General features: G+C 41.7%; 1 protein-coding gene and 1 long non-coding RNA gene across 3 annotated transcripts in view; one reads left to right on the top strand and one right to left on the bottom strand.

The window, feature by feature from the left end:
- Window positions 1-8,506, bottom strand: part of ADTRP (androgen dependent TFPI regulating protein) — a 46,685-nt gene extending 38,179 nt beyond the window's left edge. The window contains exon 1 of the mRNA XM_032793276.2: window positions 8,300-8,506. Within this exon, the coding sequence (XP_032649167.1) occupies window positions 8,300-8,452 (153 nt within the window). The 5' untranslated portion in view covers window positions 8,453-8,506. The remainder of the gene's footprint in view (window positions 1-8,299) is intronic.
- The window catches only part of LOC116832512 (uncharacterized), a 139,843-nt gene that overhangs the window by 81,714 nt on the left and 36,703 nt on the right, over window positions 1-21,426 (top strand). The gene's annotated exons all lie outside the window — the stretch shown is intronic.

Here is a 21,426-nt window from a genome sequence, read left to right on the forward strand (position 1 = left end):
AACTAGAAATAAGACCTCATTGTACTAGAATTGAGAGCGCTGGTTGAATTATGTTTTTTGCAAATAATGTAACCAATTAATTCTGGCTCTTTTTTAGTTAGCTAACTTCATAGATGGTCTGATGATATTATGCAAATAATGTATTATCTGTATTCTCTTCCACTGATCATCAAATAATTGTATTTGAAAACAATGTTTTTCATTCTTCAACCACCTCTGCTAGTGCTTCACAATGGACTGTAATGCACTAAATGTGGGAAGAAGTAAAGATAAAGCCTATTAAGAACTTGCTGCTCTTTGACTGCTAATCTATGCTCAACTTTGAACCTGAGCTCAATTTTCTTAATTACTGGTGGTATTTTTAAAGCTAGATTCTCTCATTCTTGTGCTGAGAAACTCAGTCTATTGCAAATGCTGGCACTGCTGAGATGGAAAGATACCATTAAGCATTCCGAATGATGTCTCTTTTGCCATGATCTCACCCTGATTCAGATTTTTATTTTGAGTTTGTGTGATATCTAAGGCTGGACTGATTACTTCTTCAGGAGCCTGGAGAGGTTGGGCTTGGGAGGGGACAGCACTTGATCAGAAAGTTTTAGATGCAGAATAGAGGATGGGAGCAGGATGGCCTCCCCCTGCCCACCAAAAAAAAATAATTTCAAAACACAATACTTTGTGCTGTCATAGTGTAGTTCCCCTTAGGGTGTCAAGGTGTATTTAAATATTAATGACTTAAGGCTCACAACACCCCTAGGAGACAGGTAATTAGCTTTAAACAAAAGATAGGGAAACTGAAGCCCAGAAAGGCTAAGTGACTTGCCCAGGGTTTCACAGGAAATATGAGGCAGAGGTGGGAGTTGAATCCAGGTCACTTGAAAAATAGTGCTGTGGCTGACCCCCAACACCATTCTTCCTCCCAAATTGGACAGGAGGCTTATAGACTGAATAATGCAACTGTCATTAAAAATAACCCTGCCAGAACCACAAATACTTACAGTTCAAGCTCATTCCAGTTTGTGACACAAAAACAGACCTTTAAATATGTATGTGTGTCTTTCACCATTGACTTTGAGATCTTCCTTACCAAGACTGGCCTCTTTAACTGTGAGTAGAGTTTTGGACTCTAAGGGTTCGATCTTGCAAGGTGCTGGACCCAAAGCAGCAAAGCACTTAAGCACATGCTCAACTTCAGCGGGACTCCTCGTATACTTAAAGTTAAGCACATGTTTAAGTGCTTTGCCGGATCAGTCCCTGGGGCCCCATTCCTTGAGGCACATACATGAGAGATGGGTGCTTAAGAATTGCTCTTTTTCTTATATGCCATTGGCTATAACTACTGCAGGCTGTAGAGCAAGCTACAATGTTCAGTTCAATACTTTCTCCCTATGCTTTAAACAGCATGACAAATGGCAATGAAATGACCTGTGTGACATGATGACAGTGAAAGTCTGGTGACGCATGGTAACTAATCGTTAATAAAGCATCTCATAGGCTTTCCCTGTTTGAGAGAGGCATAGTTCCCAGAGTACAAGGGTCTGATTACTGCTTTTATGGTGAGCCCTACATTAATCATGAGCCAGAAATAAACTTCATTTCCCCTCTTAAAACAATTAAAACAAACATTTGGATGGAAAAGAAACAGATGGTCCCAAAGCATCCAAGTTCTCAGTCTAGCTTTCTTTCTGTAGCTTACTGACTAGGTCAATAGTATCTTCCAGACTGAAAACTTTCCATTCATTTTTCTTTACTTAGGTAGCTGTGTGTGAGCACTTGCACACTCATACACCTGTATCCATAGGCCCCTATTTAATAAAAATAATAATAATCCTGGAATTTAATCTCAGGAGCATACCTTTAAGAAACCCAATATTCTACTCTCAGCTACAGTAATAGAAATCCAAAGTCACTGCACTGAATTCAGTGGATTTCCATTGGTATAACTGAAAGGACTTCTTAGCCCAATGTTGCTATAACTATACTTTAAAAAAAAAAAGGGTAAAAAATTAGGAAATTAACAGTTTAAGTAAATTAACCACCTAACTGAAATAACATTCCATATCAGACATGGTTTAACAGAAATAGAGAAGTGCTAACAATAAGTGTGCACACTCAAATTACAAGTTGCAAGAGCGACTATAGACTTTGGAAAGTTAACTATTGTGTCAGGAAAGGAATTGTGGTACTACGGCTCACTTTAGGTGAAACTCACTTCTGTGCAGAAGGCCTGCCTGAGGCTTATGAACACTTCAGTCCTTCTTAAGCCTTATTTGGAGAGTGTAAGTGGGACTAATTAGTGCACAGGGTGAATTTCACCCCTTAAGGGTACATCTACATTTTGAACTGGGGGCATAATATCTGGCTCGAGGAGACATACCTATGCTAGCTCTGATCAAACGAGTACACTAAAAATAGAAGTGTAGCCTCAATGAAATGAGCAGTGGAGGGGCTAGCCACTCCGTCTATGATCAAGGCCAAGAGACTAGGTATGTAATTGGGACGGCTAGCCTATGCCGTCACTCACGCTGCTGTGGCTACACTTCTATTTTTAGTGCTCTAGATTGATCACAGATAGCACAGGTATATCTCAAGTTGGAAATTATGCCTCCAGCTGGAAGCATAGACATACCTTTAGAGGAGTGCAGGAGTGAAGCCCTGGTACCACAGGGTATGTATACAGTGCAACTAGACACCGGTGGCTGGCTTGTGCCAGCTGACGGGGGCTCACAGGGCTTGGGCTAAGGGACTGTTTAAATGCAATGTAGACATTTGGGCTCAGGCTGCAACCTGAACTCTGGGAGCCTCCCACCTCATGGGGTCCTAAAGCCCAAACTTCAGCCTGAGCCCAAATGTTTACATTGCAGTTAAACAGCCCCTTAGCCCGAGCCCTGTAAGCACCCATCAGCTGGCCTGGGCAAGCCATGGGTTTTTAGTTGCAGTGTAGACATACCCCCAGATATCCTGTAAACCAGGGGTCAGCAACCTTTCATAAGTAGTGTGCCGAGTCTTCATTTATTCACTCCAATTTAAGGTTTTGTGTGCCAGTAATACATTTTAACATTTGTAGAAGGTCTCTTTCTATAAGTCCATAATATATAACTTAACTATTGTTGTATGTAAAGTAAATAAGGTTTTAAAAATGTTTAAGAAGCTTCATTTAAAATTAAATTAAAATGCAGAGCCCCCGGACCGGTGGCCAGGACCTGGGCAGTGAGTGCCACTGAAAATGAGCTTGTGTGGCACCTTCGGCACACATGACATAGGTTGCCTACTCCTGTTGTAAACACTGAGAGGTGCTCTGCTGCTGTGTGCCTCCATAGGTTCCTGCTGTTAATTGGTTTCATTTGGCTTATACTCAGCCTATGTTTTCAGGTGTAACAAGAGAATTTAAACCCCACTTTAAAAATGGAAAACTGAACACAGCCATAATTATGGAGTCAACACAAGTGCTCCCATAATATATCACAGTACAATCGAGCACAGAGGGACTTGAACACCAGATCTGAACTCTCAGAAACTCAGGAAAATTCATACTTGGACATGAATCCACATTTTGCAATTATGTAAGTATAATAGAAAATATACAAAAGGATGAAATTATTTCAGGTGTCCCTATGACTTTCCAAGCAGCAATGTTGGCACTTGCAACTGCAGCTGCTCTCAGTATATAAATCTGCCAGATGTAGTTCAAAAGGATTCCCCAAAGTGTTCCCCCAGAACAGGAAGAGAAATAAGAACAGAAACATTCTGAAAGGGAGAAGCCAATGATTAACCCGCAGAAAAGGATGGGGAATTGACTGGCCCTTCAGGACAAACCTCTCTGTTTCCTATAAACCATTTTTAGTGCCACAATGATAAGGGCTTTAGAAATACTTACAGATAGACATGACATGTTTTGTTAACTGTGCCTGTTTAATTTGGCCAGACAGATCAGTTGAACTAAGAGGCATCAGTGGCAAAACTCAAATCTCACCTAATTTGATCAAAGCAAGTACTTCCATTTATTTGTTCCCGTGATTCATTTTCAAAGACAGCATCTGGTTACCTGAATGTATCTAATTCCCAAATTGATAGTCATAAACACAGCCCACTGCATTTTGTTTAATGGGGTATAAATCTGATATTCCATGTGGGCTGCTAGATGTGGAAATCAAATTTTACTACATTCATATATATTCACACAATAAAATTATAGAAAATATGTGCAATAAATATTGGCTCTATTTGAACACAAATAGGAAACAGTAGCTTTAGTACAATCAAAACCATTTTAATAATGAGAGATTCAAGTGTAATGAACAAAATTTGGAGAGGGAGTGCGGATGCAAATGTCTGTTTTCAGATGTCCGAGGATGTTCTTTATGCACTATTCTACTTGTGTATATGCAAGAAACCATTTTATGTGATAGATGGAAAGATTTGGGGTAATAACTTATTCTGGATGCTGCATTATTAGTTGTATCGATGTAGCAACAAAAGAACCCTAGTCATGGACCAGGATCCATTGTGCTAGCTAGGCACTGTACAAACATAGAACAAAAAAACAATCCCTGCCTCAGAGATCTTACAATATAAGCATGTTTCATGTTACGCAAAATAGATGTAAAACTGTTCTTATCTGTCCAATAGTCCCTTCTGTCTTTTCAGGAACTGACCAATGACAGCCTTTGATACTAAACACTCCTAGCATTTTTATTTTTCTCTTGTGCATCACCACCCTACATTATGTCCTTTTCGAGGCTCTGACTGCAACAAATAATGTAAGTGGGGTAGGTGGAGTTGAAGTGGCATATGAGAGCTGGAGTCTGGCTCTTGGGAGGCTCACACAGCAGGTGCGAATGTGGAGAAATTGCTAAAAGGAGTATACATGAAAGCAAGTGTGTGCTTCCAAGCAGAGCTGTGCAGGGCCTGGAATTTCTATGGCATGGGCAACTTTGCATTTCTAAATTTTTTTTCATTTTAAATCAGAACAAAAAGTCAGAGATTGGAATGGAAATTTTCAAAAAAAAAAATCCACTTTGGAAGGACTGAACGGAAAGGTGATATTTTTCCAAGCTGGCAACTAGGAACCTGGGCAACCTGGAGCCCCAAAACCCCACTAGATGGACTACTAGTGATCCCAGGCAGCCTGGTGAACTCACCTGCTGGCAGGCTGACTGTGGGAAGAGGAGGTAGGACACAGGCAGGAAACCAGGTTGGCCCACTGGCCTGTCTGCCTGCCTGCTTGGGTTCAGTCTAAACTTCCAGTGGAATCAACACATTTCCTCACAATGTTTTGGTTCCATCAAATCAGCATTTTCTGACAGAAAACTGTTTGGTCTGAAATTTTTCAGCTAGCTTTACTTCTAAGAGACAGATCCAGTATCCCCTGAAGCATCACAGTTCTGTTTCCAAAGGCTTCACAATTTTGAACAGTCTCCTAGTTATAATTTGCTGGTGCACATACTCAAAGCAAGCCTCATCTGAGCAGGAAATTTTAAGGTGCTGTTTTTCTGCTCCCCATGTTCTCCTGCCCTTTGACCACTGCCCAGCCAGCCCCACGGTGTTGGCTGCAGCCTGTTTCCACCCAGTGAAGTGGTTGCATATGTGGGCTTCTCCTCTGCAGGACACAGGAGCACTTGGTATTGTGAAAGATAGACACGAGGGAGAGACTAGGGGAAGCAGCCAAGTAGAGGAAGCTGGGATCTCATCTTTGATCTAATTGACAATGATGTGAAAACAAGGAGTGATCTATGTATTGACATGAAAACAAACAGAATTAGAGAAAGACCAAGTGGCAGGTTCGACTGCCAAAAGGAAATTGCAATGTGTGCATCATTTTCAGGGGCACAACCACACAATTGTAATGTATACATGGCTATGCACGTTGACTCTTTGTGGTGTATTTTGGAAAAATCTCCACGACACATTTGGAGCTACATCCTAAGGGACATAGGGAGGCCCTTTGTTCCCTAAAGGGGAACTCTGTTGTGGTCTTTCTGATTGTAAGGTTAGGCCACCTCAGTATGGGACATGGAGCAACTGAGTCATGAAGCAACTGCTCTACCTCAAAAGGGGTAGCGAGCTCAAGCATTAGCTCCTCACCCCCTCCACTAGGCCTCTGGTATCCTAACCCCTTCCTCTCCCCTCTCTTTTTCCACCACACATAGGCAGCCTGGAAGTAACTACTACCCAGACATATTAGCAGACTCCACAGAGCAGCTTGTGCAGGTGAGGGAAGGAATGGGGGATCAGGTACTTGCTGTAACACCCTCCCCACTTCCTCAGAAAAAGTCTCTGGAGAAAGAGGGATTTTGTATCATAGAGGAGCTTCTGCTTCCTCCACCACTTCCTGTACCTGTCTGAATCTCTCCACCTTTCCTCTGTGACTGGAGGGTGGTGTCTTCAGCCCAGTGGGCACCCCTGTTGCTGACTGCTTCATTTTGGAATAGTCAACTCTGCTTCTGAAAGGATGGGGAGGAAAAGCAGCACAGTCATGTTCTGTCACCCCATGCTCATAGTGACACACTGGGAAAAGGGTAGCTTCACCCAACGTCACTCCCCTGGTGACCCAGAATTGTGGACAGCAGAGTAGCAGGGCAGGGACACCCAGAGGATTCAGGGGGCCCAGGGCAAAGCAATTTTGGGGGCCTTTTCTATAAAAAATGTTGCAAAACTATAGAATATTATGTTCTTGTGGGGGCCCCGTGCAGGGCCCAGGGCTTGGGGCAAATTGCCCCACTTGCCCCCTCCTTCTGGGTGGCCCTGCACCAGGGCCATGGGGAAGGCTGATTGTGGATCTGCCTGAGGGGGACCATTTTGCCTCAGGTTTTCTTTACTGTTTGGGTGCACAAATCCATTCCAAGGGTCAGCAATGTTGGCGGGCTCTGCAGCAGCACAACAGCAGGCTCATGTTTTGGCCCTCGGTGGTTAGGATGTTGACAGGTATCTCCCAAGGAGAGGAATTTACATACTACTTAGATTACTCCCCAGTGTTTCCCATTTTCTCATTGGTTTTCATTAACGGTTTTTAAAAATACAGCATAAGAATGCCCAAAGGTATAGTCCCAAATCTGGCCCCTCACTCTGTGGGTGTGGAGGGCCCAGCCTAAGACAGGACAATTGTGGTTTGAGGAAGCTCAGACAGGACGTCGGGGGCCCATGGGGTGGCTCGCATTGCTGGTTGTTAGTAGCCACAGCAGGAAATATTTATATTGACTACTACTGTATATGCTACACAGACACAGAAGAGCCAACCCCTACCCTGTAAGGCTTAGACTCACAAAGTGCTGTAATGAGTGCCACTGTGCCCTCTATTGTGTGGTAACTCCCAGTGTGGCATCATCCAGTGGCCCGCTAGGGATAAGGACAGGCACGGGCAGGGCTGGAGATTCCACTGCTATATAAATCCATACACCGCTGACTGGGTCACAAGGGGAATGCAAGGGCTAGGGAGCCTCGAGGCAAACCAGTGTCTCTGAAGGGCTCCATTGCCAGAACAACAGCTCAGTAGGAATTCTGTCCACAAGCCCCTATCTCCACCCATAGAAATCCCCTTTGCACAGCCCAGCTACTTGGGCTAGTTACTCAGACCAAGTTTTGTCCCATGGACAGCATGTGTTATATGTTTTCATCTGGTTAGTAATGGTGTGATATTAGTGCTAATATGTGATACAGAAATATATTATTGTCAGTATATCACAGTGTAATTCTAAGAAACACAGCAAGTCACTGATTACACTTTTTGAAATGCATGAGATAAGATTGCATATATTTCTACATTTTTTTTTGCTCATTGTGACTTACAATGTCCCCACCCCCAACAATTTTTTTAATTAAGTACATGCAGTGATTGGCTATTACCTCACCATATTTTGTTTTACTGCTTGTCTATTTTGTAATAGCTAAAATCATATTCAAAGAATTATAATTCTCACTGCATGCATGCTACTCAGTGCTGAATATACATATACTAATACTAATTGGTAACTATTCTATTCCTAGGATTAGATAACATTCTTTAAAGCTGTACATCCTTCCTGTACACATTCTACATTTCTTTCCTTCTCAAGATTAACACATCTCTTAACAATGAGGCAACTAGCTACAGTATATATAGAATTTGAAAGTATTGCAATTTGCTGCCAAATATTCTTTATACATAAACAATACAAATGTGGATACCTATTTAGTTTGCTTTGGGGTATAAACTATAAAAGAAAGCAGTATACCAGCAGCAAATACACCAGCTGCATATGTTTTAAGGCACAGATGGTAGACAGACAAATAGACAGATTGGTACCACTGTATACTATGTGCTTACCAGATTGAGAACTGTCAAATATTTCCACTGCCTACCATAAAGGAACACTTCAGACGGCCGGTCTTCTGCTCTTACAAGTGAGATTGAATAGGTTACAAAAATATACCAGACAAAAACAAGGGAGTGGTACAGAGCCAGTGTAGCAATTGCCATGGTTCTGCTGCGAGTGCTATTCAAGCCCTAAAGCAGCTTTTCTTTTAATGTTCAGTAGCCCTGGGTAGGAAATTGCACTGCAGGAGAGTTTGCTGTCCAAAGAAAGGACACTGCTCACATGAAACAAATATTACAACACTGGCTGGACTTTGCTTCTTTTTTCTTCTCTTTTTTGTTCTATTGATAAGCTTGGGAAAAAAATAGGCTTATTCCCTGGATTTAAATGCCTCACTCAAGATTACTGAAGATTAGTTGCAGAGTTACATAAGTTTTGGTGTTTTTGCACCAGGGGAGGAGGTTGTGGCTGGTTTTGCATAACTGAGTTTCACATTCTTTTTGGACAAGTAGGAAAAAATCCCTGTTTTTCCTTTTGGTGAGATATTGGTGTTGCCATGAGCCTGAATCAATTTGGGGAGACTTTTGTCACATTTGTTTCAACAAAGAAAAAAGATGGAAAGAATAGAGGGCTTTCCAAGGGGAACTGAATACATTTGTTAGTGTTGTAAAAGAGGGAGGATCTAAGGGGTTAATACACTAACGTTAGGGTTCTTTGGTTTCGTAAGTTCTGAAAATCATCTTTGACATTCTTTGTAGAAAGTCTGCCTGAAGTAGGTTATTCTGTCAATCCATGTTGCTTAAGTATTTACAAATGTGCACAGCTGGTCTGACAAAATTCAAGTCACTTTAAATGTCTGGGAGGGTACAGAGAGAAGGGGCAACAGCCTGGGGTCAAAAAAGCAAACAGGATGTTAGGAATCATTAAAAAGGGGACAGAGAATAAGACTGAGAATATATTATTGCCCTTATATAAATCCATGGTACTCCCATATCTCGAATACCGTGTACAGATGTGGTTCCTCACGTCAAAAAAAGATATTTAGCACTAGAAACAGGTAATTCAGATAAGGGCAGCTAAAATGCTTAGGGGTTGAATGAGAGTCCCATATGAGGAAGATTAAAGAGGCTAAGGAACTTTTCAGCTGGCATAAAGGGCAGACTAATAGGGTTTGGATATGATAGAGTATATAAATTTCAATGAGTGATTGTGGAGGAAAGTGATAAGGAAAAGTTGATTACTTATTCCCAAATACAAGAACTAGGGTCCCAAATAAATTAATAGGCAGCAGGTTTAAACAAATAAAAGGGAGTTCTTCTTCACGCGCGCACAGTCAATTGTGGACTCTTACTGGGAGGTTGTGAGGCTTGGACATATAACATTTGAAAAGTGGAATGAGAATTTTCATGGTGGCTAAGCATAAATGGCTATTTAGCAGATGGGTAAAGAATGGTGTCTCTAGCCTCTGTTTGTCAGAGGATGGAGATGGATGGCAGAAGAGAGATCATTTGATCATTACCTGTTAGGTTCACTCCCTCTGGGGCACCTGGTATTGGCCACTGTCGGTAGACAGATACTGGGCTATACAGACCTTTGGTCTGACACGGTATGGCCGTTCTTATGTTCTTATGTTCTTAAGCTACGTAGTTTCTTTATTGAGCTGCTACTTACCTGCTTGTTTGCTTAATCACATTAACCTCCAGATAATGGTTCTTCCCTAATATGACACTGCAGTATTATATATATATATATATATAATATTTTATAGTGACTGCAGCTACACAGTCAATCAAGTCACAAACATGACAGCCTAAGTGTCTTAATCATTCAATAGCCTAGGGAAGGTTAAGCAAGTCCATGAGGGAACCAGGCAGCCCTTGCCGATAAGTGCAGCCTGCAAGTATGTGGCCTGAATCTTCTAACTGGCCACAGCAGCAAAGAGGAGTCACAGAGACCCCACTTATAGTCATTAGCAGCATCTCTTATCACTCCATGTCTGAAGCAATTGAGCTTTTGTGACAAACTGGGAATATTCTTAATTTTTTCTCTGAATACTGTGTTGGTGCCTCAGTGTCCCCTCTGCAGTTCTTAAGTATCTAGGTGGAGGAATAAGGGTGTGTGGTTGCTGCAGAGCAAAGGGCCAATACACCTAAATGCCTGACACTCTGTCTCCTAGCAACTGTTGGCCTGGGCCCCTCCTCTGCAAAGGTGCCAACTGAAGATGTTGGAGACAAGGGATCAGGTGACCTCCTGGCCCAGGAAAGGAGCTGAGCAGAGGAGGAAGGGCTGGAGGGGGTTGTGAGTCTGCAGCTGGCTGGAGACGAGGAGTGAAGTGCAGATGTGGGGGTCTGGCTCACTGCCCCCCAGAATGGACCTGGCTAAGGGGTCCCGTTTGCTGTGCCTACAAGCTCTGTTTTAGACCCTGTTCCTGTCATCGAATAAACCTCTGTTTTACTGGCTGGCTGAGAGTCACATCTGAGCTGGAGCGGGCTCGCTGTGGGAAGTGCACGGAGGGGCAGAGGATGCTGAATGCTCCAAGGAGAAACCCAGGAGGTGAAGACGTGAGCTTCTTGCCATGAACAAGTCTGCTCCAAGGGAGAGGAGGCTCCCCAAAGTTCTGACTGGCTTTGTGCGGAGCAGTTCCAGAGCATCGCCCAGGGACTCCGTTACTCAGAGATGGCATGGAAGGTCAAAACCAAGGGGCTGGACTGGTGGATCTGTCACCACGAGATAGGCACTGGCTGTGTTTGAAGCTTGTTCTTGCCATCTAATATTCCACCAGGGGGTTATTTTGAGGTTCCTTAGGGGAATTATCCAAACAGGGCACCTTGTGCTGGCTTGGTGGATTAAACACATCTTTAAACTAGAATAGATGTGGCATGCCTTGCACCTTTAAGGAGCAGATTCTGCAAGATGACTTGTCACCTGATGTCCGGAGGGACAATGTTGGATAGAACCAGCAGCCAGGCCACGCTGGTTGGTGCCATGATTCCTGTTATTAAATGCATAGTTTCATACAGCTGTCTGCTGCTGTAGAGTTGAGCCATGCCAGTAAGTAATACTCTGCTACAGATTAACACAGGCCAAGCCCAGAGTTTCTTAGTGTCTGTTCATTGGCTCCACAGAGAGACACAGTTAATTTGCTGATCAGGTTGTTTCTGATCTTTATTTGCAGTGAGGTCTTGATCAAAGGTTCCTTGAAAATCAAGGTACAGTCCAATGTAACACCTATATACACAAGATTTGGGTCATGCTCCACAGGGGTGCTGGAACAATTTTTATAGTGGGGGTGCTGGCAATAGAAACCATGTATTTGGTGTTTGTTATTACTACTTCAAGCCCAGGGGTGCGGCAGCACCACTGATGGTCCAGGTCTGCAGTAATGACCATATGAATACTTTACGATAATCTAGGTATTGAGTTGGCAATCTGCGTTAATCTACACCACCATCATCACAACTGGCAGTCATAACAGAGAAGACTGAACTACTATCTGTCCTGTAGAGACAGTCCCTCCAGGACATTGTTGACTCTATGCTGAGCAGACTATGTTAAGGCTGCTCTTCTTTTTTGGCATTTGTAGTGGTCTACAGGGATACTTGAGCAATCTGCTCTTCTGTCTGATTCAGGGCTCAAGACTCAGGGTGGAATGATTTCATATAAAATCAGAAAGCAATTCACTTGCATGTCAGGAAATAGCCCTAACACTGAAGCGCTTGAAAGTCATTTTCTGTTTCCTTGACTTCTCTCCTAATTTAGATTATCCACATCCAAGTTCCACAGACATAATTCAAAGTGAATTTCTCTCTCTTTTAAATCATAGAAGCATAGAATATTAGGGTTGGAAGAGACCTTAGGAGGTCATCTAGTCCAACCCCCTCCTCAAAGCAGGACCACCACCAACTAAATCATCCCAGTCAGCACTTTGTCAAGTCGGGCCTTAAAAACCTCTAAAGATGGAGATGCCACCACCTCCCTAGGTAACCCATTCCAGTTCTTCACCACCCTCCTAATGAAATAGTGTTTCCTAATATCCAACCTAGACCTCCCCCACTGCAACTTGAGACCATTGATTCTTGTTCAGTCATCTGCCACCACTGAAAACAGCCAAGCTCCATCCTCTTTGGAACCTCCCTTCAGGTAGTTGAAGGCTGCTATCAAATCCCCCCTGACTCTTCTCTTCTGCAGACCAAATAACCCCAGTTCCCTCAGTTTCTCCTCGTAAGTCACGTGCCCCAGCCCCCTAATAATTTTTGTTGCCCTCCGCTGGACTATCTTCAATTTGTCCACATCCGTTCTGTAGTGAGGGTCCAAAACTGGACACAATACTCCAGGTGTAGCCTCACCAGTGCCAAATAGAGGGGAATAATCACTTCCCTCGATCTGCTGTCAATGCTTCTACTAATACAGCCCAATATGCCTTTGGCCTTCTTGGCAACAAGGGCACACTGCTGATTCATATCCAGCTTCTCGTCCACTGTAATCCCCAGGTCCTTTTCTGCAGAACTGCTGCTTACCAGTCAGTCCCCAACCTGTAGCGGTCACACATCTCAGTTTTCTCATTGCCTCTTATTTCAGTTCGGAATGTATTAGGAGACCTTCTTGGGATTGCCTGAGGTCAGAGATAAAAAATCTTTTGCTGGAGGAAAAAAATGATAATCCATTGCTTTGGCTCCTAAAAACATCATTATATGTTCTTCGAAGAACCCCAATGGAAAATTGTTTTAAATGGCCTGGCTTTTTGCCTTTTGCGTATGACATTGTGGAGGCTCATTGGTAATGAAGCTTGCAGGAACATCTTCTCCTCCTCTGTCTTCCTAGAACTTGTCACGACAAATGAGAGTAAGAACAAGAATGGAAATATGGCATGACAGGTCTTTTCTTTTTTATTTATATATTGGATGGCTACAACGTATAACATCTGTCAGACACTCCAGGTTCTGTAAAATGCATCTTTCCAAGTAGGGGTTCCATATAGCATAACTTTAAAGTAGGATGGCATGTGCTTGTAATTATTTGCACCTGGATTTATACAAATGAATGTAAATCTATGCAACTATACAAGGTACTTTTATTTTTCCCTCTCAGAAGATTTTTGGCTAGTATGGCTGAGACTTCCAACGAGGGTGTTGTAAGTTGTGACAGTTTTGTAGTGTGGACACCTGTCCCGTAGACTGAGACCATCTGTTTTGTTTTCCCACATACAAAGAGCAAAATATGTATCTTTCAGTCTAGTTGGCTTTTAGTTCAGATGGGGGTGGGGGTGGGGGAGAGAGAGTATAGGATCTCATATTCAGTGCCCTACACTGTGTGGGGTCATTTTCATGAGTGCAAAGTGGTGCAAAAGGCTACTAATAAATGAGAATAGTGGCATTTCCCACCCACTTTGTACAGGTCCAGGGCATCAGAAATCTTCATGGGGGAAAGAGAACTCAGTGATACCTATAAACAGAAGGTGTATTTCTATATAGTGCTGAGTGCCCTTAAATCCAGTTGAAGTTGATGGAAACTGAAGGTGCTCACCACCTCCCAAGTAGTTCTTGGGCATCTTACAGGGTCAGGCCCAAATGGTCTATTGTTGTCAATTTGTTTTATCTTTCTTTCTACCTGAGATGGAAAATCAACATGTGACCATTTGGTGGGTTCTGCAGAACTCTATGAAGAGAGTGAAAGTGAGATCCAGTGTTCAGTGTGAAGCATTCCATGGACCACTGGGCATTATTATTATTTAATTATTATTTATTATTTGTATTACCATAGTGTCTAGTAACCCTAGTCATGGACTAGGACTCCATTATGTTAGGCTCTGTACAAACAGAGAACAAAAAGACAGCCCCTTCCCTAAAGAGCTTACAGTCTAAGCAAGTAGAACCTAAGGAAATACAGCCCCAAGATATGCTAGATATCTCAAGTCAAGAAGGTGGCACTTTTAGGTTGGTTTCCGCTCACTGATCCTATTAGGTGAACTAAAAGCTGTGTTATAGGACCCTGCCTCTATCTCTCCTTCAGGAGGAGAGGAGACTGTTGTATGATATGTGACTGCAGTTCAGGTGTTCATTAAAATAAAAAACAGATTAAAAAAGTAAATACTATAAATATCTTGCATTTAGATAGCACCTTTCATCTCAAAGTGCTTTACAAACTATACAAGAGTTACAACACTGCTGTTGGAAATGCTGCCATCTCTAGGATGGAACACAGCAACTGTTTAATGGTTCACAGCCACACTATACAAAAGTTTATGACAGGAATGGAGAACGCCACTCTATCCAACTAAACCAGGGGTTCTCAAACTGGGGGTCAGGACCTCTCAGGGGGCTGTGTGGTTATTACATGGGGGGGTCACAAGATGTCAGCCTCCACCCCAAACCCCACTTTGCCTCCAGCATTTATAATGATGTTAAATATATTTTAAAAGTGTTTTTTAATTTGTTAGGGAGATCGCACTCAGCAGCTTTCTGTGTGAAAGACGTCACCAGTACAAAAGTTTGAGAACCACTAAACTAGTGCAGTGGCTCTCAACTTTTCCAGACCACTGTACCCTTTTCAGGAGTTGGATTTGTCTTATCTACCCCAAGTTACACCTCCCTTAAAAACTACTTGCTTACAAAATCAGACATAAAAATACAAAAGGGTCACAGCACACTATGACTGAAAAATTGCTGACTTTCTCATCGTTACCATATAATTATAAAAGAAATCAATTGGAATATAAATATTGTACTTACATTTCAGTGCATAGTGTATAGAGCAGTATAAAGAAGACGTATGCAATTTTAGTTTGTACTGACTTTGCTAGTACTTTTTATATAGCCTGTCGTAGAATTAGGCAAATCTCTAGATGAGTCAAGGTAACCCCTGGAAGATCTCTGCGTGCCCCCAGGAGTACATGTACCTCTGGTTGAGAACCTCTGCTCTAGAGAGAATTTTAAGTAACAAAACTGGATCACCCAAACTGGAATCCAGCTAGGTCATCACTTAATGAGTACAAAAAGACAAGACCTCTGGTTTTTTCACCTTATTCAGAAAGACCCTGGGCCTAATTCTCCACTGCCTTTCAGCTTGTGTAGTCATTTACACCTGTGCAAAGTGAATGTAATATGCTACTGCCAGTATAAGGGAGTAGTGAATTCTGATTTGGTGGCACATTTCACCCATTTTATGCGTGTATAAATGACTGCACAGGGTCCAAGGCATTAGAGAATCAGGCCTGGTATCTCTAACAGCACAATGCCTGATTCTCCTTTCACTTGTACTGATGTAGACCAGGATTGACTCCTCAGAGGTTGATGGAGTTACAAGTGGGTGAGTGAGATCGGAAGCAAAGCCCCATGTTCTATGTATCTTATATGGCTTCCATTACTGTAGATTCTGAGCATCTCACAATTTTAATGGATTTATCCTCACATCACCCCTGTGAAGTAGAGAAGTGCTATTATCCCCATTTTACAGATGGGAAACGAAGGCCCGGAGAGACTAAACAACTTGTCCAAGGTCACACTGAAAATCTGCAATGGAGCAGGAAACTCATCTTCAGTCTCCTGATGCCTAGGCTAGCACCCTAGCCACTACACCATCCTTCCTCCTTGTTTGAGGTATTGGTTCAGTGCTTAGTCAGAATGAAGAGGCCCATCTATTGAATTACCACTGCCACTTTCTGCAGCACCATAGGATTACCCTTTAAATACTGACCATTCTCGACTTGCTTCCTTTACAAAGCTGGTGTGGTCCAGACCTGTGTTGGTATAATGGTGGGCTTTAAACAACAGGAGAAAAGAAGTAATGAAAAGTAAATTACCTCTTTGTGTTTTCCTCCCAATTTTTATTTAAATTGGTAAACATATAAGAAGGGCACCTACCCATGTGTTTGACATAACATGAAAAGATATTTTAAATGCAAGAATTTAAGATAACTCACCACACATACCCTTCATGTGACTTTCCCTGTCCATACACTTCCCTTTCCAGTTCTGAATTCTTCTCATTAAACAGGTATGAGTCACACTTCAATTCAGATTCCCATATTTTATTCTTTTAGCTTTTGTTATTCTGTCACTATGAAATGAAACTTACGTTTTTGCTAACAAGTAAAGTCATCCTAATATGCCACAAGTTTGCGGAGGAAAAACACAGAGATAATTATTTTCACATCCATTTATTAACAAAACAGGCATGACGATTAATTTAATTAGTGTTACTATATGAAAAATGCTCTGCACGATTCCATTCAAGAAGCGATTGCTTCTTTATAATCCATTTCAGTGTCTAAGAAAACACACATTCAGGCATTTGCAACACTTTGTATAATTGCTGGCCATATAATCAGCTATATTTGTGAAATATTTAATGTTGGAATTAGGCTATAACCACAAAGAGTTTCTGTTCTTTTCTAACAAACGTGATGTTTCACACACTCTAAATACTGTTCAGCATTCAAGGATTCTGAGCTTTTTTGGTCACATGCTTTAGCTTCTTAGCAGAAAATGTATTGTTCATATAGATTTTTATTCCCTGAATTAATCATCAAAGGAGGAAGCAGGTTCATTGCAATCCAGTCAATATTCTTCTATTTCAAACATGCTGAACTCTCTTCTGCATGCCTGATTTCTGATGAAAACAGCCGTAGCAAAACTTCCACTTAAGCTCCTTGCTATCAGCTTATCCCACTGTTTACTGCCTGTACTTGGCAGCAATCTTGAAATTACCGCAAACTTCTGGGATGGCATTGCTTACTTGTTTTCATAGATCTTATTTCTTTTATTTAACAGTAATACTTAGCACTTATACAGTAAGGCTTTTCATCAAAGATCTCAAAATGCTTTACAAAGGAGAGTATTGTTATCTCTGTTTTTGCGGTGGAGAAACCAAGATTCAGACAGGTTGTTATGGGAGGCCTAGGGTCTGATCCATTCCTCTCAAGGCAGTCAAAAGACTTCCATTGACTTCAGTGAGCTTTGGAAGGGAACAGCCTCCACCAGGTTTGTGAATAAGCCAAAATCCTTTAGGTTTCTATTTGTGGTTCATGGTAGTGGCTTTAGCATATTCATTGCTGACCTATACGTTGGGTATTGGTCCCTTTGCTATGATAGACTGCAAAGCACGGCATCATTTCAGAAAAATGTGAGGGATGGGGGGCAAAGTTGTGCCAGCATATAGAGCATTACATGTGATTGTATAATATCTTGCAAAATCTGGTATGAAGTAGAGGGGCAAAAAGTGGAAGGCAAAATAGAGCATATAGACCTAGGTGTGTGGGGAGGGTGGGTTGGTGGGGGGCAGCAACTGCCCTCTACCCATAGCAAATGACAGCCTGCTGCAAGGGAGTAGTTGACCACTCATGTAACTCCTTTTGGCACTGGCAATCAGTCAGAGAAATACATTGGCAAATAGGCCTGGTCAGCAGAAAAGGTACAGTGCTCCCAAGCTGGTAGAGTGAAGAGAAATTAATAACCCAAACTAAAATTTTGTTAGGACGCCAGCGCTGACGCTCCCACTATAACAAAACGTTCCATGGACTCTGTAATGGTAGCACCTCTGTCAGAACAGTTCTGATTTAAAGGGAAGAGTTCCAGCACCCTGGGCTTTCCAGAAAGGCAGTTGGGCTCTGGGTAGTTAGGGACAAGTTTATTTTGGTGAGTTAGTCTTTGATCCCTTCTCTCTGCAAAGCTGCACACTGGGTGGTAAATTAATTCTGTGAGTTCAACCTAGCACACATGCACGAAGAGAAGATAAAGTAGCTGATCCTATGATCCTACATCGGAATTACATTTTGGGCCTAACATGCCTCTCTTTTACCCCAGTTTTACCGTAATGTAACTCCATTGACTTTGGTGGAAATATCCTTGACTTACACAGGTGTACATAAGCATCAAATTGGCCCTGTAACTGTAGGTAATGCACTGCTAAATTTCAGACAATAAACATAACTAAAAATCCCACTTGCATCTCATTAAATGGATGATCTTGGAAATAAATGAGATGGGCTTGATCCTTCTTTGCCTCAACTTTTGTGGAGTCATTAGCACCTCTGCAAAATGGGTGTAAAACATTATAGAAGGGGGTAGAATTTTATGCCCTTCTCAAACAGGTAACTGTGATGACACCAGAGCAAGACAGTGAAAAGTTGGGCCCATCTATATTTATTTTAATTGGAGTGACTGGGGGTAACCACACCTAACATGCACCTGGATAAGGAAAACTGTGTATTTAATGTGTACACAATACTATTTTCATTTGCGCCACTTATTATAGTAAAAGTGGCAGCAAATGCTATAGTTAAGGTTGCATTAACATTTCCATTCTCACTTATAATTTCCCAAAATTTTCTCCTGTAAAGCTGAAAATTTCCAGGCTCAGTCCCTGCCCAAGAGTAACTTTTTAAAAAACTTTCAGGAAAAAGAGTTCTGTTGATTATGAATACAAGTAGGGAGACAAAATATACTTTTCACCTTATAACAATATTTTGTGGCCTTAATTTGAATAGCTATAACACCAAACCACGTAGGGATAAAAAGAGAAAATTTTGGTTGGAAATAGTCCTCACTGATGCCAAGTGCTTTTGAGCATCACTAAGAACATTCATTTTGACTTGGCCAAGCTGAGATCTGTTGAAAATGTAACTGCATATGCTCAGTACACCTTGCACAGAGTGTTTTTTGCTCAGCTTGTACAAGTGCACATCTAGGGAAGCTCACATACATTTAAGTGTGGCTAACTTAACAGCACAATGACGGTCTACCGTGAATGAGGAATTGCTCTTGTGGACCTGTATAATCTTTTAACATCACTTTTTAAATCGAATCTCTTTACTTTTGGTCACTGTTTTTCCAACCTAACAAATGTGTGTTCCTCTTCAAAGACAACATACATACCAAGTTTGTATTATTATTATTATTATTTAAAAAGCTGTTTTCCAGTTATTGAAGTTCAAAAATAAGTCTGCACAATTTTCTGAAGATACGATGCTATGCAGAGAAATGACTTTAAAGATGGGTCTGTAGGGTTTTGATTTAGAGTAAAAAAGTGTTTTGTGTTTGCTTTCAACAGGAACCGCGGATTTCATTGGTGGTTATCATTTTATTTGTGGTTTCTATTTTTATATATCTGTCTTCATACATGTCTGTGGGGGAATACATGACTATGTCTGGGGCCTTAGGGCTACAGACCACTTTCTTGGAAAATAGAGTTCAACTTACCACTGGCAAGTCATTCTTCTGATGAGCGGCTGATGGTTCTTGGGGCACCCAGAACTATTAGTCATCTTGTTACCCCTTGCCTCCAGCATGAGTTGTCTTGCCTGTGCCTGGCTGGGTATCAGCTCCCTAACTCCATCAGCCTGTCAGCCACTCAACTGTGCTCCCCTGGGTTATGCGAGCCCTGTCTTTACCTTATAGGTTAACAAAAGATGTACCCCAGTCCCTGAGTCCCTTTGAATCGTTCCCCTGTGATATCCAGCCCTTGACATTGGCTACTCACAGAAATGCCAGATCCTCTTCCTCCAAAGGATTAGTGTGCCCCAGTTTACTAGTTTTGCCTTAAACCACACAGCACTTTAAATTCAAAAAGAAAGAGAAGTTTTATTACAAAAGAATGGAGAGTTAAGTAGAAACAAGAGAGAGTGGTGGAAACAAATGGTTACAATACAAAGCAAAATCATAAAATGCAAACTTGTGTCTATACTTCTTAATGGTTACCTTTCCTATGTAATAAGGTATGTTTGTCCAGCCCACCCCAAAAGTTCAGTCTGTTGCACAGCTGGCTGGCATCACAGGAACCAGGATCCAATTTTTCACAAGAAAACCTGGCTCCTCCAGATGTCTCCTCAGTGAAAGGATCCAGACGGTCTCTCCTTCCTCTGTGTTATACTGAAATAGGTTTTTGTTTCTATTCATAGCCGCTGTCTTGTTGCAAAGTTCTTTTTTTTTTTTTACCTTCAAGTGGTTCCCATTGTTTGCATTTGCCTCTGATGATTTTCCATTGAAAGTCTTGGGATTCAGCAAGGTTAAACAAATGAGCTTTTCATTGCTTCACTGGCTAAACAGGATGGGGTTTAGCATACATAAAATATAAATACATTATTTCTTAAATATTACTTGTACATATATAATCACAAAGATTGAGTCTTGACAAGTTATAAATTTTCTGTAGATATCTTACATGTTACTCTTTATGGATAAATAACCTGTAAGACATGTTTGGTGTAGTGAGTTTGTCAGGTCTGAGGTAAGAGTTGTTTCCAAAAACTGGGGACTCTTTGCAAGGGGTCTCTGTGTCTGTACCTGGGAAACCCAGATCACTCTTAATTTCCTTTCTCCATTTTTTTTAATATGTCTAAATGTGCTGGCATGTGATGCTTCATTTTGATCAGATCAACTTTATGCTGAGAATTATGGTCTCCCTGGACTGTGCCTCAGTATGGAAAATGAAGGAAGTCACACTTTACTCAGTAGAACTGTGTGGGTCACATTTGGCTCATAGGATGCTTCTTCTGTGACTAGGCATTTATCTGAAGGAGTAGGAACGGGTGTGGGAGAAACACCGCGTAGTTAGCAACAGTACATTTCCAGCACACAGGACAGTCAACTATTTAGCTGTTTATGTAGACACACAAACATACTTACAGTGTCCATAGGCACTCCCCATGCCCCAGCCCTGTCAAAAAAAAACAAAACAAAAAAGTCACTCTGATCAGCTATTGGAAGTTTTGGTTTTGGTTTGTATTTGATAAATACAAAAGCAGCTGAAAATCACCTTGGTGAGCCAAAAGTTGTTTCTCATCTAGATAGTAATCCTGGTATTAATTAAATGTGATAATTAAAAATACAGACTTCTTTCTCCAGGTGGAAAACACCGAGCTCCCTGTAAATTGCTCTCTGCTAGTTGGTCCTCCGAAGCAGCTATAGTTTGTTTCTCTGTTCCTTTATATTCCCCTGTTGAGCTACAACTCCAGTCACAGTAGGTACAGAATGATTATTTATGCTAGAAGTTCTTCTCTGTACAGACTTCAGTTCTAATTCAGAATTGTGCAGCTCAGGAGAGGCAACCATGGTGGCTTTGGGGTAATGTTGGGGAAGCAAATGTGGCTTTAAGCCTCTGTTGCGCTTGTGGAATTTGGTGCCCTGTTCCTGGCATGTGTTAG

Source organism: Chelonoidis abingdonii, chromosome 2 (assembly GCF_003597395.2).
Source record: "Chelonoidis abingdonii isolate Lonesome George chromosome 2, CheloAbing_2.0, whole genome shotgun sequence".
Taxonomy (NCBI): domain Eukaryota; kingdom Metazoa; phylum Chordata; order Testudines; family Testudinidae; genus Chelonoidis; species Chelonoidis abingdonii.